This window comes from Gopherus evgoodei, chromosome 1 (genome assembly GCF_007399415.2).
Source record: "Gopherus evgoodei ecotype Sinaloan lineage chromosome 1, rGopEvg1_v1.p, whole genome shotgun sequence".
Lineage (NCBI taxonomy): Eukaryota > Metazoa > Chordata > Testudines > Testudinidae > Gopherus > Gopherus evgoodei.
The window spans coordinates 137,612,458-137,629,985 of record NC_044322.1 but is presented as its reverse complement, the minus strand read 5'-3'; the positions used below and the strand labels follow the sequence as shown (position 1 = coordinate 137,629,985).

The 17,528-nt window shown below is 42.2% G+C and overlaps 1 protein-coding gene across 7 annotated transcripts in view; it reads left to right on the top strand.

Annotated features, from left to right (window-relative positions):
• PIR (pirin) overlaps positions 1–17,528 on the top strand; it is a 100,648-nt gene that overhangs the window by 80,776 nt on the left and 2,344 nt on the right. For 6 of the 7 annotated variants that reach the window (XM_030573499.1, XM_030573492.1, XM_030573482.1 and 3 more), the window contains 2 exons: positions 5,910–5,954; positions 10,989–11,071. In XM_030573499.1, coding sequence (XP_030429359.1) covers positions 5,910–5,954; positions 10,989–11,071 — 128 coding nt within the window. The remainder of the gene's footprint in view (positions 1–5,909; positions 5,955–10,988; positions 11,072–17,528) is intronic. The other variant, XM_030573473.1, reaches the window with a different exon arrangement.

The window sequence follows — 17,528 nt, the reverse complement described above, 5'->3', positions numbered from 1 at the left end:
CAGTACCGCCGGTGTAAGTGTAGTCCTATAGAGCCACAGCTCATAGCAAATTCAATGTCATGACAGCCCAAACAGAAGCCGCTGAAGGGCCTGGAACATGGTGGTGGCTGCTACTATATAAGTGTCTGCATTTTTTGAGCGTCCTCCAGAACTGTCTATGATACTGCCCATGTATTTGGCAGTTGCCACTTCCTCAGTGTCATAAACACACAGGTTAATACTTGGCTGGTTGTAATCTGGAGCTGGAGGCTGCTTGATGGTAATGCCCAGGGACTTAATTTGGTCTGGATTGATAACCAGATCAGTGCACTCTGCTTCTTTCTGAAGCAGATCAGCCATCAGCTGCAGTGATTCACCAAACTGAGCCAACAAGACAATCAGTATATTTGAGGTCTCAAAGGAAAATGGTGTTCTTCTCAATGCCTACAGCCTCCTCGAGCTTATCCATCAGCCAGTCAGTGCTGATACTGAACAATGAAGGTGACTCAATGCAGCCTTCCCAAACTCGAACGCAGCTTTCTGTTCCATTGTAGAGCTCTTCAATCAATGACACTATCTTCCCAGAGATGCCAAGTCATCTCATGGCTTTCACAAGCTTGTTCATTGCACTGAATCCAAGGCCTGATGGAAGTCTATAAACAGTACTGTGCACACCTTATTAAATTCAGCCAGCTTCTTAAAAAGCTGTCTCAAGGGAAAGATCTGGTTGATAGTGGAATGATCAAGTCCAGAGCCACACTAAATATCCTGCTCTCTGCCATGAAGTGTATCATTGATTTGAAATATTAACATGGATGGTAAAAACAACATAGTAATACCTCTAGGGTTGCTAAATTCACCCTTATTGTCCCTTTCCAGTCATCTCAGATGATATCAATGCACCAGATGGTCTGGAAGAGCCTGTGCAGCCATAGTACAACAATACTCTCACCTGTCTTCAGCAACTCAGGGATGACATTACAAATCCCTTGTGGCTTCCCATATTTCAACTTATGGACTGCAATCCAGGTCTCCTGTTGGTTGAAAAAAGGTGGCTGTACCGGAACGTCCTGACCCATTTCAGTCAGAAGATGCACAGTAGGCAGTGAACTGCTGAGGAGTGTCTTGAAATGATCTTCTCATTGATACAACTTATCTTGCAAACTCAGACTGACCCTTCATTTGACAAGCTGGTGCCACCTTCCCCTACAAAGATTGCAAAGTTGCAAAGTGGATGTGGAGGTTGTGCCTGGGACTGGCCTGATCTAAACTGGCAGTGTGAGTGAACCACCAGCACAATGACATGATGATGTTTTGCAACTTACACACAGGGTCAAATGCTGTCTTCAGCTGTGAAGATGGACGTACGCGTACAAATTCATCATTGAATTATTTTAAGCTACAAGAAGAGCATATTGCAAATATAGAAGTACACACTGTCCTTAAGCTTAGTGTAGAAATGGAGAATTTAAAGCCCCAAATATCCAGAATGTTATACACTATGTTGCTGTTTCCCAGATCAATACAATCACTATCGAAGAAACTCCATTATGGTGCCCTATGTCATCTTTCTCATTTTTATTCTAATAATGTGAGTCTTTTGGCCTGCCCATGTTTCCAGTGAAATCAATAGTAAAACTCATATTGAGTTTACTGGGAAAAGGACTGGGGCAGTAGAAGTTTTAGCAGAACTTTTAAGCCTGGGAACATAGTGCAGGGAGAGAGTATATTGGCAGAATGAAACAAAATTAAACACCTTCCTGAAACAACAGGATTATACTAATGCTAACTAAGTGCTGTGTTGCAGCTACCTGTTCTCTAAGGGTCTCAAGACTCTGTGCTTAACCCATCTTTCCTTATGTTTCTATTTATGGAGAAAGCTGGTGACCTTACAACAAAAGTTTTATATATCATGTTTTTCCAGGCTAAAAACAGACTGATAAATAGGGCCCAACTATCTGCATGTTCTGGGCCTCATGCCCAGAGAATTGGAAGAATGTAGATTGTTACGGTTATTCTCTGCAGTAGTTGACATACAAGTACTATTAGATGTGTTCTTTAAATTTAGAAAAAAAAAATAAAGACTTGGAAGAAAATCCAGACAGTATTTCAGAGGGGCATGTACTTAGACTATCCTTTCCTATAGCTATAACAAATCTCCAGCATAGATGAAAACTACATTTTAATAGCTTGTATATACCAGTTTTAGATTGCCAAGTACTTTACAAAATAGGGAAACTGAGGCATGGAGCAGTGCAATAACTTACACAAGGTCATACAGCAAGTTAGCGGTAAAACCAGGACTAGCACCTTGGTCTTTTGACTCTGTGAAATGCCTTAATCACTGTACCAAACAGCTTTTTTCACTGTACATATTTGAGAGAGCGGTGATATAAGTGTATTCATTCATTGGGATCGGGGCGGCTCCAGCTTTTTTGCCGCCTCAAGTGAAGAAGAAAAAAATCCCACGATTGGCGGCACTTTGGCGGTAGCTCTACCGCACTGCTTCATTCTTCAGTGGCAATTCGGCGGCCGGTCCTTCCCTCTGAGAGGGACTGAGGGACCCACCGCCAAATTGCTCCCAAAGATCCCGGATATGCCGCCCCTTTCTTTTGGCCGCCCCAAGCACCTGCTTCCTGTGCTGATGCCTGGAGCCAGCCCTGACTGGGATTTTTAAAAGAAAAATTGATGGCGCGGGGAGAGGTCATTTTCTTTTGTAAAACTTAACAGATTGCCTGATTCTCCCAGTACAAGGATACAAGTAACTCTTATCAGCGTCACTAGCATTACTTCTGACCTGTGCCAGATGTAATTGCAGACCAGAAAAAGTAGCACCGTGTTCATTTGGTTGTTGGTAATTATTGAGTTTAAATATAATTATTTGCAAAATCCTTGTTACAGCAACATTACCATTGCAAAGCTAAAACCAAATAGGAAAAAAATCTAAAAATGTGAAGGTTAATGTTTCCAGTAGCAATATTAACTTGGCTGCATTGCACAAAGCCAGATGTAGGACAACACATAGTGGACATTAACCACTATGCTTACAAAACTGATCATTAATTGAAAAATCATATACCTTTTTAACTCACGCTAATCACTAGGCAACCTATGCAAATTATTGAATTTTGGATGTTACCAAGTATGTGAATAAGTGGGACCTAATACAATCAACCAGTGAGAATACTATATATCTCAAATGAGAAACTATAGCTTCTATTAAATTTAATTTTTTCCTCCAGTAACATTAAAGAAAGATTATTACAGAACAAGAATGGCATCCTTAAATTTAATTGCTCTCCCCTGTGGCTTGCCTGGCGAAGGTGTGATTATTAATCAAGTGCCGTTAATAATAGAAGGAGGCTTCTAAACTAACATATGTGATAAAAATGTTATACCAAATGACAGAAACTGATGCAGGAGAGGGTTGGTATGGATTATACGGAAAATATTTACTAGGGGTAAATTCAGCATTTCATCTTACAGAAGAGAAATGAAGAAAGTTAGTAAGGAACTCCTTGAAGAAATTAGTGGGTCAAATCCTCAGATGGTATAAATTGCTGAAACCACATCAGCTGAGGATCTGGCCCCAGGTGTTTAAAGGAAGAATTGCACAAAGAAAAAGGGTCCAATACAATACTAAACTGTTACAGTAGATAAGGAAAATGTGTTACTGATAGAGAAAACTGAGAAAGCTCTGAGGCTAATGCAGAATTACTGTGAGGAAAGTAATAAAAGTGGATACGATTCTGGAATTTAAATTTCAGAGCCAGGAAAGGAAATCAATAAATATATCTTATGAAAGAAAAAAGAAGGCAGACTTAAATGCTTTTCACTCCAAGGAGATTTGCATGGAATTTGTGGTATTTTCTCACAGACTTTATGCAGCCAAAACAAAAGGTGGAGAACAGACGTACTGAAAATGATTTAAGACAGGCAAAAATGCCTAAAATCTGAGGGCACTGGCAGGAAAGTTTAGAAGACCTAATTTCCATTTGGGAGAAAGGAACATGGAGTTAAAATGTTTACAATCAGATGAAGTAAAAGATCCGGAGGGGGTATTTTGTGAATTCCGTAATTAGTCAGTGGCCTGTCTGGTCATGTAGTAAAGCTATTTAAAACATTTCTACAAGGATGGAGTCTCTCAGATTGTATATAAGATGAAGAGAAAAATAAATCCAGAGTGTATATAAAGTACTGTGATGTGCTGAATTCTTTGTGCCACCCACATGTGTTAGAACTGCTCAGTTTTATACAAACAAGGTGGGGTGAGGTAACATCCTTTATTCTGCCTGAAGAAGAGGTCTGTGTGGCTCAAAAGCTTGTCTCTCTCGCCAACAGAAGTTGATCCAGTAAAAGATATTGTCCCTCACCCACCTTGTCTCTCTAATATCCTAGGACCAACATGACTACAATGCCACTGCAAACAACAATTTTACAAAAACAATGAGGAGTCCTTGTGGCACCTTAGAGACTAACAAATCTAAGGTGCCACAAGGACTCCTTGTTGTTTTTGCTGATACACACTAACACGGCCACCCCTCTGAAACCATTTTACAGAAGCCTAAATCAACATGGGGGATAAAAATGTGCCCCATAAGGGACACATGGGAAACTTTTCCAAAATGAATCATGTTGGAGAGCTTCCACCTATTTTTTGTTTTTGAACAGGTTTTCCTGGTTATTTCCTGGTTATTTTCACACATACAACAAAAGAAACTACATAATTATACAGGGGAAATAGTAAAAGTGACCACACAAAATGAAACAATAGGAAAAAATATCTAATTGTTTCCAGTTATAGTAATCTTAGGTATTACTTATAATAATACCAGATACAAAATTTTCAGATGAAAATGTGAGCTTTTAAATTGCTGGTGTCCTGTTAAATAGGAATAAATCTATCTTATATAATTACGAGAGGCACTGTGGAACATATCATGGAGAACGGAGCATACAGTATCAGTATAATTCCATGCAGTGTTAAATATGAGTACATTAACATTATCAGAGGGGTAGCCGTGTTAGTCTGGATCTGTAAAAGCAGCAAAGAATCCTGTGGCACCTTATAGACTAACAGACGTTTTGGAGCATGAGCTTTCGTGGGTGAATACCCACTTCCTCAGATGCATATAGTGGAAATTTCCAGGGGCAGGTATATATATATGCTAGCAAGCAAGCTAGAGATAACGAGGTCAGTTCAATCAGGGAGGATGAGGCCCTGTTCTAGCAGTTGAGGTGTGAAAACCAAGAGAGGAGAAACTGGTTCTGTAGTTGGCAAGCCATTCACAGTCTTTGTTCAATCCTGAGCTGATGGTGTCAAATTTGCAGATGAACTGAAGCTCAGCAGTTTCTCTTTGAAGTCTGGTCCTGAAGTTTTTTTGGATGGCCACCTTAAGGTCTGCTATAGTGTGGTCAGAGAGGTTGAAGTGCTCTCCTACAGGTTTTTGTATATTAGGAATGGCAATATACAAAAACCTGTAGGAGAGCACTTCAACCTCCCTGACCACACTATAGCAGACCTTAAGGTGGCCATCCTGCAGCAAAAAAACTTCAGGACCAGACTTCAAAGAGAAACTGCTGAGCTTCAGTTCATCTGCAAATTTGACACCATCAGCTCAGGATTGAACAAAGACTGTGAATGGCTTGCCAACTACAGAACCAGTTTCTCCTCTCTTAGTTTTCAAACCTCAACTGCTAGAACAGGGCCTCATCCTCCCTGATTGAACTGACCTCGTTATCTCTAGCTTGCTTGCTAGCATATATATACCTGCCCCTGGAAACTTCCACTACATGCATCTGAGGAAGTGGGTATTCACCCATGAAAGCTCATGCTCCAAAACGTCTGTTAGTCTATAAGGTGCCACAGGATTCTTTGCTGCATTAACATTATGTATGCTAACCTTTAATATTGCTTGATTATATTTCAGGATGGACATCTTTTATTTACACTCTGTCTGGCAATCTGTATGTTGGTAAGTTTCCCATTAAACTCTTATTTCAGTTGTTGATAGGGAGGATTTAACTAATTAAAAGTTACTGTTCTACAGGAAAAAAGGAAGATCAGACCTACAAATAATTTAGATCCCATACTTAAAAAATCAAACATAACAAAGGGATGGGGATAGCTCAGTGGTTTGAGCATTGGCCTACTAAACCCAGGGTTGTGAGTTCAATCCTTGAAGGGGCCACCTAGGAATCTGGGGCAAAATCAGTACTTGGCCCTGCCTAGTGAAGGCAGGGAGCTGGACTTGATGACCTTGCAGGGTCCCTTTTAGCTCTAGGAGATAGGTATATCTCCATATTTAAAGGTATGTGGTTTAGCACAGTGATCTGTTAGAGCAAGGGTGGCCAACCTCTGGCTCAGGAGCTGCATGCAGTTCTTCAGAAGATAATATGCAGCTCCTTCCATAGGCACCAACTTTCCAATGTGCCTGGCTCTGCCACAGGCCCTTTCCCCTGAACCTGCAGTGACCTTGCACCTCCTGCATGCCACAAAACTGCTGAGGGGGAGGTGCTGGGAGCAGGGTCAGGGAGCTGATGGTGGGCTGCTGACATATTACTGTGGCTCCTAGGCAATGTACATTGGTAAATTCTGGCTCCTTCTCAGGCTCAGGTTGGCCACCCCTGTGTTAGTGCAATCATTTATACTATGCACTTCCACTGGGTATCAATACACGTGCCATTTATACCATCAGGTTTTAATGAAAAGTAGTCCAAAGGACACATTTACATTAAGGGATTATAAATTTTCAATACTTTTTTTCAGATCTATTTGATAACAATAAAACTGACTATGGCCCCTGTCTGGCAAGCTGTTCTATGTAGGCTAACTCCTATGCCTTCACAGAGTCCTCATGGGGCTCCACACAGGTGCAGGCATCCACCCATAAAAGGCAACTTGTATGCTGTGCTCATTGAAATGGGCTTTATAGCAAAATGACATAGACATTGTCTCAAGCAAATCCAGGAATATGACTAGTGTAACATTCCATCTCTTTAATTTTTTTTAAACAAAGACTAATCAGTTGATAATCTCTAGCTGTTATATAGTAGTTTTCATTAGTAGCTTTTGAAGCATTTTACAAAGGAGAGCAATATTATTATCCACATTTTACAAATGGGGAAACTGAGGTACAGAGAGATGCTATGACTTGCCCAAGATCACTTTGCAAGCTAATGGAAAAGCTAGGAAGAGAACCCATGTTTCCTGAGTCCTAGCCTACTGGTCTGTCCACTAAGCCACACTTCCTCCTGTAAGTAGGCTGTCTCTCCTTCCAATATTTTGTGAGCGATTCCAGCTGCTGGATTCCATATGCTTCTAGGCCAACTTGGTCTGGGAAGAGCAAGTCACCGTTCCCAGCTCTGGGTCTCTAAGGCACACCCTTGGGTGAAAAACCTTTGCCTGACACCCTTCCCTGGGACATGGGGCTCTACAACCCGGCCACAATAAACCACCAAATCACTGTCTCAACCCTTCCAAGCCCCCAGTTGCTTATTCACAGTGCCTCAGAGTTCCACCTTGCTGTGGGCACGCTAGCCTTCTTTCAGAGACAACGTAGCAGGCAAGCAAGGGATACAGGCTTAGCAAAGGAATTTCTTAACCACAATCACTTTTAGGTAAGCACTGTAGAGTTACAGATCTTTGCAACGTAACTAACAGTTCTGAGACACAGCCTGTTCTAGACTATTCTCAGCATTTCTGAGGTCTGGTCAGCATTCCAGGCTGGGCACACTCTCCTGTCTTTTCTGTCTCTAGCCCAGCCTTCTGGCATGTGGAGGTGGACATCCCTCTTCTCGTACAACACCGACCTCTTAAATACACCCTCTGATACTGTTTTGCGATGCACTTATGATGCGTGTAACTGTTAACAGTAGGCTAACTTTTGGCTTTTTCCCAGGCCTATGCAAGGGGCAGCATATAGTTGTACTGCACCAGCAGCAGACCAAGAGCCAGATTGAATGAGTGTCCTAGTCTGGTTCCTGGCTGCCCCTCTTGCTCGGAGGACAAGGAAAGGTATCCATATCAGCCCTCAGGCACAGATTACTTCCCCCTGTGGGCCAGCTCAGCTACATTGTTGGCTGGTGCAATATGTGTATGGAGTCGAGGACCCCCCCATTCCATGCTCTTGCTCACATGTGCAAAAAGGGGAATAGCGTCATGGAGACAGCTATCCCGTGTTGTAACCTTCCAGATGTATTGCTCATGCAGGGGTGGGCAGAAGTGTCTTACATCACCTCTCCACTCCCTTTTGCAGGTGTGCTTAGGGCAAGTCACAACCTTGCTCTATATTGGCAACCAAAAGAAAAAGAATAAGACTTGATAGTAGTATGAAGTTTGATTGCATGTCACGTGGTGATTCTAGCTGAATATTTTCATTCAGTTGGTTTGGGTAATATACCTTGTAATACTAGAAATTGTGGACTCTTTTAATTCTTAGCTCCAGAAAAAAAAGAAATAAACCCATTGGGGAATACATAAACAGTAGCTGAGATAGTCACACTCTGAAAATACTACAATGTAAATGCAGGACCTGGTTTTTTAAGGTTGCTTTTCCTTTCCTTTTACAAATGTTTAGACAGCCAAATCTAACAACATTGCAGCAGTTTTTCCGCGGGCCTTTTGTGTACAGCACTGTTAGATTTAGCATTCTTGGCCAAGGTCAGTGATGGAAAATATTTATCTGATTTGGCTGTATTTATAACTGACAGCCATTTTAAAAACATGTTTTTCTTTTGAAACTTACTTTGTTTAATTAAAGAAAGATAATTATATTAATAAAATACCAGGGAAATCACCTGTGAACATAGGAACTATCCTCTTTCCTGCTACTTGGCAGCCCTTTTGCAAACATTTTACACCTAGTCTTTTTTTGCAATATTGGAAAATAAAAGTAAGATGTTATAAAATTTAGTCAAGGGCCTACCATTCAACTATGAAGCCAGAAATTGCTAGAACAGGAACAAAACATATGGATTACATCTATGTCTGTACTTCATTTTAAGTGATCCTTCAAATCACAACTTTATGGCTTCCATCTGTGCACTATGACAATGAGTGAGAAGGAGCAATAATCCCATATAAAGTCAGACGTGCAGTTCCTTGGCAGACTTGTGCTAGTCAAGTCTAAATTCTGATTCCCTGGAAGAACAGTAGAAGAGAAATCACCTAGGAAGTCTAACAGGTCATTCTTAAAAGGATGCTGATGCTATCTTCAGAATATGGGCCACTTTAGATTTTATTTTATTGCTTTGCAAAGTCCAGTTCAGTTTTCAAAATGAATGCTTTAGTGTTCTTTCTGTGTTTAAGGAACAAATTGGTTCCAGCAGTCTAGCACTCCTTGAATATCAGACGACAGTGTGCACACAAAGGAACACAGATGAGCATATTCACTATTCTTGTACAGCTGCCCTCTCAGCGTTGCTTGATAGCTTTTAAGGAATTTCATCTCTGTCCTTCCATGTGACACATGGTGACACATCTTTTTCCAATTTCTTCATGATTTTATACCAGTTAAGCCTACAAGAAGTACATTAATTCGAATATTCAAGTGTTGTTTGTCTGAAAAAGGTTCAGTACAATTTCATTTGTCCATTTTTAAAGCTCTCTCCATGTTGAAGTGTTTAGAAATGTCAGTTCAAGAAAATAAAGTCATTTCTTACTCCTACCATAATTCAAGGTGTTAGTTTTGTAAATTGTTCCCATCCTGCAGTTTACAACTAACTAAAAAGTCCACAAATCAGGTAGGGACAAGAGTTTGGGATAAGGGTGGGGGTGGGGGAAGTCTTCATATCAACCAGAAAAGCCAGATCACATCCTGTGTATCTGTGACTAATAGTATTTCAAGGTGAAGAGGCCCCACATAAGGTCCTATTCACCACTTAGATCCCTCTTAAGACCAATATTAAAGGTTTAATTGAGGCCTAAGTGCAGGAGTGAAAGTAAAGCTGAAGACTTATCGGTACGGGGGCCCGCTCTATCCCCTGGAAGGGGTGGAGCCTTGGGCAGAAAGGGCAGGGCTGGGGGTCAGCATCCCCTGCCAGCTCTTCCACACTGCCTGGCCCACGCCACCTGGGACTTCAGCGCTGATTCAAAGGGCCCGGGGCTCCAGCCACTGCCGTGGAAGCAGCAGCGGTGGCCGGAGCCCTGGGGCCCTTTTAAATCACCAGCCCTGGGGCAGCTGCTCCTTTTGCACTGCCATATCAGTGTGGCAGTGCTTTAAGCAGGGTCCTAAGTTAGCTGGGTATGGGCCGGTACTGGCAGCCACTTTTTACCAGTATGCTGTACCGGCCCATACCGGCTTACTTTCATCCCTGCCTAAGTGGTAGATAGGGACCTGTAAGGGACTGCTACACTGAGGGTGAAATGTACTCTTAAAATATAAAAATCCTATTTGCATATGTACCAGAAAGCTTTCGTGGGAATATGACTATTAAAATTCCAGGCACTCCCCTCCTCCATGTCTCTTTTTTGATCCCTTTTATTAACATGTGTGTTAACACTGGTGCAGGTCTCAATATTTGCTATCCAACAATACCATATTACAGCAGAAAAAAGGTTAGGGACTCTTTTCTCTCCCCTCACATGTAGACATAAAGAAAAGGAGGCCGGCCATCACCTCCCAAGCCTGTTTGCAATCCCTAGATTGAGAACTCATGTATTAGTGTATCAGACGCATTCATCTCCATCACACTTCTCTCAACTGGATAGTTCTCTAATCCCTACGGGCATGGTGTATCAGAGGATGTGCATAATGGACTTGACAGAGAGGGAGAAAAGGCCTTTGTTCATCTGCCGCAGAAAGGAAATTAAAAGTAAAAGACAACTGAGGTGGACAGCAAGTATGTGTGAAAGACAGAGTGGAAATGTTAGAGGAAGATGAATTAAAGAAAAGCATGTGTGTTCTTAAGTAAAATAGCTCTCAGCAGAAAAGATGACTAATCATTTCATGATTTGCAGCTTTGATTGTGTCATGCATTGTCTTTTTACATATCTGGTCTATTCAAAGGATCTGATGATGCCCAACAGAAAATCGAACCCCATCACACAGCAGTGTTGGACGATGGTGACGGTGTTCAGTTAGAAAACAAGGTAATCCTTATCCTGTCCTCATGCTTGGAGCTTATAACTCAATTCGGGAAAAGATTTTGGATGGGAATTATTAATTTTATTTCTTTGATTGGTATTTCCATCACACCTCCCCCCAGTCTTTTAATGCACAGAATGTGCAAACATACCATAAGAAATGTTAGGACCAGGAAGAGGCCAGACATCCCAAAATGCATGTCATTTTCATAACTGGTCTTAAAATTGTTTTCTTATTTTTTCACCGTACATCAATTCCCCTCTTGCACTGGAAACACATCTAGATAAGAGGTGAAATCCTAATTGGGGAGCTTTGCCATTGACTTCAGTGAGGCCAAGGGCCAAGGGCAGCTCCAGTTTACACTCCACTTCTCATGGTCTCCCTTGGGTGCTGGGAAGTAGAAAATTGTCATAGTACATCTAGGCCACACTCTGTCCATCAGAGGCTGGGAACTGGGCCTCAGGGAGCCATTTCTGCTCGCTCTAAGGCCTCTTTACTCTCTGACAGAGCGATGTGAGAGAACCTTTAGCACAACTGAGAGACAGCCCCTACGACTTTGCCAGTATGGTTGCCAACTTTCTAATATTTAAAAACCAGATACCCTTCACCATCCCTTTCCCCTGAGGCCCCACCCCTTCCCTGCCCCTTCCCCCTAGGCCTCACCCTTGCCCCGCATCTCTCCCCTGTTCCCGGTGTGGGTCAGGAGGGACTCACCTGTGGAACTGGGGTTGGGAGCTGCAGCTGCCTGATGCAGGTAGGAGGTGGCCCTGTTGAGTGTAGGGGTTGGCGCAGTGATGACTCCCCACCTCCCCGGCCCACAGTAACTGGACTTTGGGTGTCCGGTCAGTAGATCTGACCAGACACTGTCAGGTCCCCTTTACAACCAGACTTTCCTCTTGAAAACCGGACACCTGACAACCCTATTTGCCAGTCAAATGGAAACAAGGTATTTTGTGTCACTTATCACCAGAAATTTTACAGTGCAAGAGATCTGATTAAAACTCCAAAAATGCCAACATTTCACTTACATTTTATGTAACTATGATAAGTTCACAGATGGGAGGGGGGTTCTGCGTGCCACCATGATGGGCTGAATTCTGTTTACCTTACTCATGCATGTGGTCCCACTAACTGCTTAGGGTTTGGCCTGAGTCTAAAATGCACATGGGGAAACCAGTCTTACATCTTCTGTTTCTGTTATAAAGTACATCATCTTCAAAGAAATGTAATTGCCACTTGGATATAATCTGACCTCCATCCCAACATGCAGCCATGGTACAATGTGTTACCAAAGCTGTTCAGTTGCATGAGGCTACTATAGGTGAGGAATGTTCAGTCAGATTTCTTTGATATCCTGTGAGCTCTCAATCAGTAGCCACTTTGATTACCTCACTGTTAGGGTGACCAGACAGCAAGTGTGAAAATTCAGGATGGTGGGTGGGAGATAATAGGCACCTATGTAAGACAAAGCCCCAAATATCGGGACTGTCCCTATACAATCAGGACATCTGGTCACCCTACTCACTGTAGAATTTTAGTGTAATCTGTAAGCAAATGACTGCATTAAAAACCCAGTAGATCATATAGGGTGACCAGACAGCAAGTGTGAAAAATCGGGATGGGGTGAGGGTAATAGGAGCCTATATAAGAAAAAGACCCAAAAATCGGGACTGTCCCTATAAAATCGGGACAGCTGGTCACCCTAAGGCCAGGTCCACACTACAGCGTTAAATCGATTTAAACAGCGTTAAATCGATTTAACGCTGTAACCGTCCACACTACAAGGCACTTAAAATTGATTTTAAGGGGTCTTAAAATCGATTTCTGTACTCCAGCTAAACGAAAGGAGTAACCCTAAAATCGATATTACTAAATCGATTTAGGGTTAGTGTGGACGGATATCGCAATTATTGGTCCTATTCTTTTACTGAGCTACCCAGAGTGCACCGCTCCGGAAATCGATGGTACCCTGGGACCATGGACGCACACCACCGAAGTAATGTGCCCTAGTGTGGACGCGTAAAATCGATTTTATAAAACCTGTTTTATAAAATCGATTTTACTAATATCGATTTAAAGCTGTAGTGTGGACGTAGGCTAAGATAGTATATCAACTTTGTTGATATTATTCCCTGCTGAAATATGTAACATTGTTCTGACTGAGGAGTAAGTTAAATGCCAAATAAATCTACCTTGTCTGTAGCACTAGCAATACAGAAGTCATGGGTAGGAGTAGCCATGTGGATTCTCTTGCTTGCTGATTAAGTGGAATCACTTGTAGATAGTGAGCAGGGTCAAGGATGTTGTTGTGACTTTCAGTCTTGTCTTTCCTTGACAAATCATATGTTTGGCATGGTCCAAAAGTGTTTATTCAGTTGTGCAATTGGTGCAGTCTATACTCTTGTGTCCCATGACAATTTTGCAACAACAATACATGCCTTTAAGAGAATGAGGTTCTATTATTCTAATTTCCTTGCAAAGCATCCAACAGTTCATCTCTTTTGCTTGCAGTCTCTTCAGTATGCAGCAGCACATTTGTTCACTGCTCCAGGGTACTGGGATCATATTACACTTTCCTTGCTTATTGTACATTGACTGCTTATGAAGTATCAAGTTGACTTGGAATTGTTCATCTTGGTTTTTATACCTTTAGTGGCTATATTTGTTACCTCCTCCATAACCCTCATCTGGACAGGTAATTACTTTCTGACACCACTTACCCTCTAAGGGCCACAGCAGAGTATCAGATTCCAGCATGTGACCAGATCTTTGCTGTAGTGGGCCTTGGATGTGGAATTCACTCCATCAGAAACCTGCCTCTCCTCCTTTTTTTTCCTATTGTCCAGTACCTTAACTCTTTCATCCGCATATTTTATATTTTTCTCTTCCCCTCTTTTTTATGTTAGATTTCCTCTTAGATTTTTTTACAGTGAAAAGCGAGGGGGTTTTATTCTATTTCATAACATTTGAGGACATTTTTGAAATAACAAGAAAAACAAAATAATTGTGAATTCATTTCACCACTTTGTAGTTAATGTTTGGTAACCATTTCAGCTGTGTTCTGACTACATGTCATATAAACACATGCTAAGGGCCACACGGTAGTCAGCCCATGCACAGGCGTGCAAAGGGAAGAGAGTACAAAGAGCTTCCATTCTCTTTTATCTCCTAGGTTGCAGGAAGCCACAATTATAGCTAGGGCCCTACCAAATTCACGGCCACGAAAAACATGTCATGGACCGTGAAATCTGGTCTTTTGTGTATTTTTACTCTATACTATACACATTTTACAGGGGAGACCAGTGTTTCTCAAACTGGGGGTCCTGACCCAAAAGGGGGCAGCAGCGGGGTTCCAAGGTTATTGTAGGTGGGTCATTGTATTGCCATATTCACTTCTGCGCTGCCTTCAGAGCTGGCTGGCCAGAAAGTGGCAGCTACTGGCCAGGCATCCAGCTTTGAAGGCAGCATTGCCAGTAGCAGCACAGAACTAAGGGTGGCAATGGGTGGCCCGTGAGTGGCGGCTGCTGGCCGAGGGCCCAGCTCTGAAGGCAGCAACATAGAAGTAAGGGTGGCAATACCATACCAGGCCATCCTTACTTCTGCGCTGCTGCTGGCCGTGGCTCTGCCTTTAGAGCTGAGCTCCCAGCCAGCAGCTGCCGCTCCCCAGCCATCCAGCTCTGAAGGCAGCACTACAGCCAGCAGCAGCATGGGAATAAGGGTGGCAGTCCCACAATCCCCCTACAATAACCTTGTGACGCTTCCCCTCTATACCCTTTTGGGTCAGTACCCTACAGTTGCAACACTGTGAAATTTCAGATTTAAATAGCTGAAATAATGAAATTTATGATTTAAAATCCTATGACCATGAAATTGATCAAGTGGACTGTGAATTTGGTAGGACCTTAATTATAGCCATTGCTGTCCTGATCAGTGGCTCTGTGAGCTAGTGCCTTTAAGGGTCTGAATTGCGTCAAAAGGGCAGAGAGGAGGCAGGGTTTTGGAATACCACTCCTCCACAGCAGCCAGTAGCTCTGGCTTGCTACAGATGGGATATTGCACCCTCTTTAGCATAAGGACCATCTCGTTGGATGTGTATGTACAGCGTCTAGCGCAACAGGGCCCTTATCCTCAGGAAAATCTCTCTGGGTACTACTATAATAAATATGAAATAAGGGGTGGCACAGCAGTTGTTGTCTCCAGGAGATTTGGGCACAGTGTCTCCCACAGAGAGAGCTGTTTGAAAAATTTCAAAGTATTCTACATGATGATTTATTTGATGATTTATTTCTGCATTTTTTTTACTAACTCTCCTCTTGGATCTTCCTGTTGGGCTGTATGGGCCTTGCACTGCTCCCTATTTGGAGCTAGGCCTTAAGGCCAGATTATGCTACTGTCTATACCACTGAGCAGTGAATTCATGGTTATTGTCATTCATATGTGCTAAAGCTGAACAATCATCCTGCAGATATCTAAGGCCCTGAACCTGAAAAGCACTTGGTACAGATAGAATCCTGTGCTGGCACAGTGCCCTATTTCTCTGCCTGCATTCAGGGGTCTATCAGCATAGAGTAACTTGCAGAATCAGGGCCTAAATTGGTTGTTTGATCATTAGTAATAAATATATATATATCTTCAGCTCAAACTCACTTAGCTTTACATTTCCAAAACACTGTGCTAGTATGTCTAGAGTGAAGTTTCTGGTTGCAACAGTCATGATATTAACAACAGTTTTTTACTAAAACCATCTTTTAGAAGTTTAATAATGTGTGTCTGTTCATTGATAAACCTAAAATCAGTATTTAATTGCTGTGCCATAAATATCTTATTAAAGCTAAATTAGATCCTTATTTGAGACGCTTGAGATAATGACAATTTTTCTTTTTCCTTGTAATTGCAAGGAGAACAAAAGGTCTTCTGTGTGTGGATTAGTTCTAGGGAATGTGTAGATCCCCTCACAGGATCAATTTACAAATACTTGCTTAATGATTTTAGCTGGGAATTATGTTAGCTTCCTGAACTTTGCTTAGTTCAGAAACGTAAACTGATACAGAAATCCTATAACTAATGGTTTCAAATACAAAAAATGTGATGAAGTCATATGTTATTTTGAGGTCAGGGTTAATTAACTGCTTCTATTGAGCTCATATTTTATTGTTGCAGCTTGAAACTACCAGTTTAATTGGTGATAATCTAGAGCCTGATCCCACAAATCCCTTTTCATATGAGTAGTCCCTTTGGTTTTGATTGACTACAGTGAGCAGGCTTCACAGAATCATGTTGTAATGTTTTGCCACATGTCTCTGGATTAAGATGATTTTTGTATCCAGTGCTTCTCTTTTTGTTTTGTTTGGCATGTGGAGATGTTGGTCTGGACCCGTCCTTGGGTATAATCTCTTGTTAAATACCTGAAAGGAATTTATTTTCTCACCTGAATTTTCACACTAAAGTATATATGTGAGCAGATACTACACAGAAAGAATTTGATACCAGAGGAAAACTATCTGTTCCTTGTTTTGTCTGTGTGCCACTACTTCCCTCCGTGTGCTCCCATGAGGCCTACTGAGGCACAGTGCAGGAGGGATAGCTAAGTGGTTTGAGCATTGGCCTGCTAAATCCATGCTTGTGAGTTCAATCCTTGAGAGGGCCATTTAGGGAACTAGGGTAAAAATCTGGCTGGGGATTAGTCCTCCTTTGAGGAGGTGGGGTGGACTAGATACCTCCTGAGGTCCCTTCCAACCTTGATATTCTGTTTCCATCTTATTCTTAAGAACTATCCTGCAGTGGACCTACCTCCCCTCAGGGAGGCCCTGTCTAGTAGCTGTCTCTAGTCCAAAGAGCTGTGTTTACCTTTCACCATGCCTATTCCTACAGTGCTGAGCTTCTCCTGAAGGCCCAGCCCCAACTTGAGCCACTGGCCCTTGGGATTTCTTCTCTGGAGTCCTTCCTCTAATCTGGTTCTCCCCAAACTGGATATTTATTCCCAGGCCATCTGCCGGGAGGTTGGTGTTTCCCAGCCTCCTCTGGCCATGCCACCCTCTCCTTCCAGGCCAGTCACAGGAGACTCCACCCTCTGTAGCTCTCTTCCAGCTGAGTCTCCCTGCTCCTCATCACCCAGCTCTTCCCCAGCTGAGTCTGATAAATTAATTGAGCCACCTGCTCCCCAGCCAGTCAGGATCAATTGCAGAGGCTAATTTGTGATAGGCGAGGCTGAGCCTATCTCCCCATAAAGGGCCAGCCAGCCTGCAACGGTCTATAAAATATCTATCTAAATATAATCTATAACAGGAGTCAGCAGCCTTTCAGAAGTGGTGTGCCAAGTCTTCATTTATTCACTCTAATTTAAGGTTTTACATGCCAGTAATACATTTTAATGTTTTTAGAAGGTCTCTTTCTATAAGTCTATAATATATAACTAAACTATCGCTGTATGTAAAGTAAATAAGGTTTTTAAAATGTTTAAGA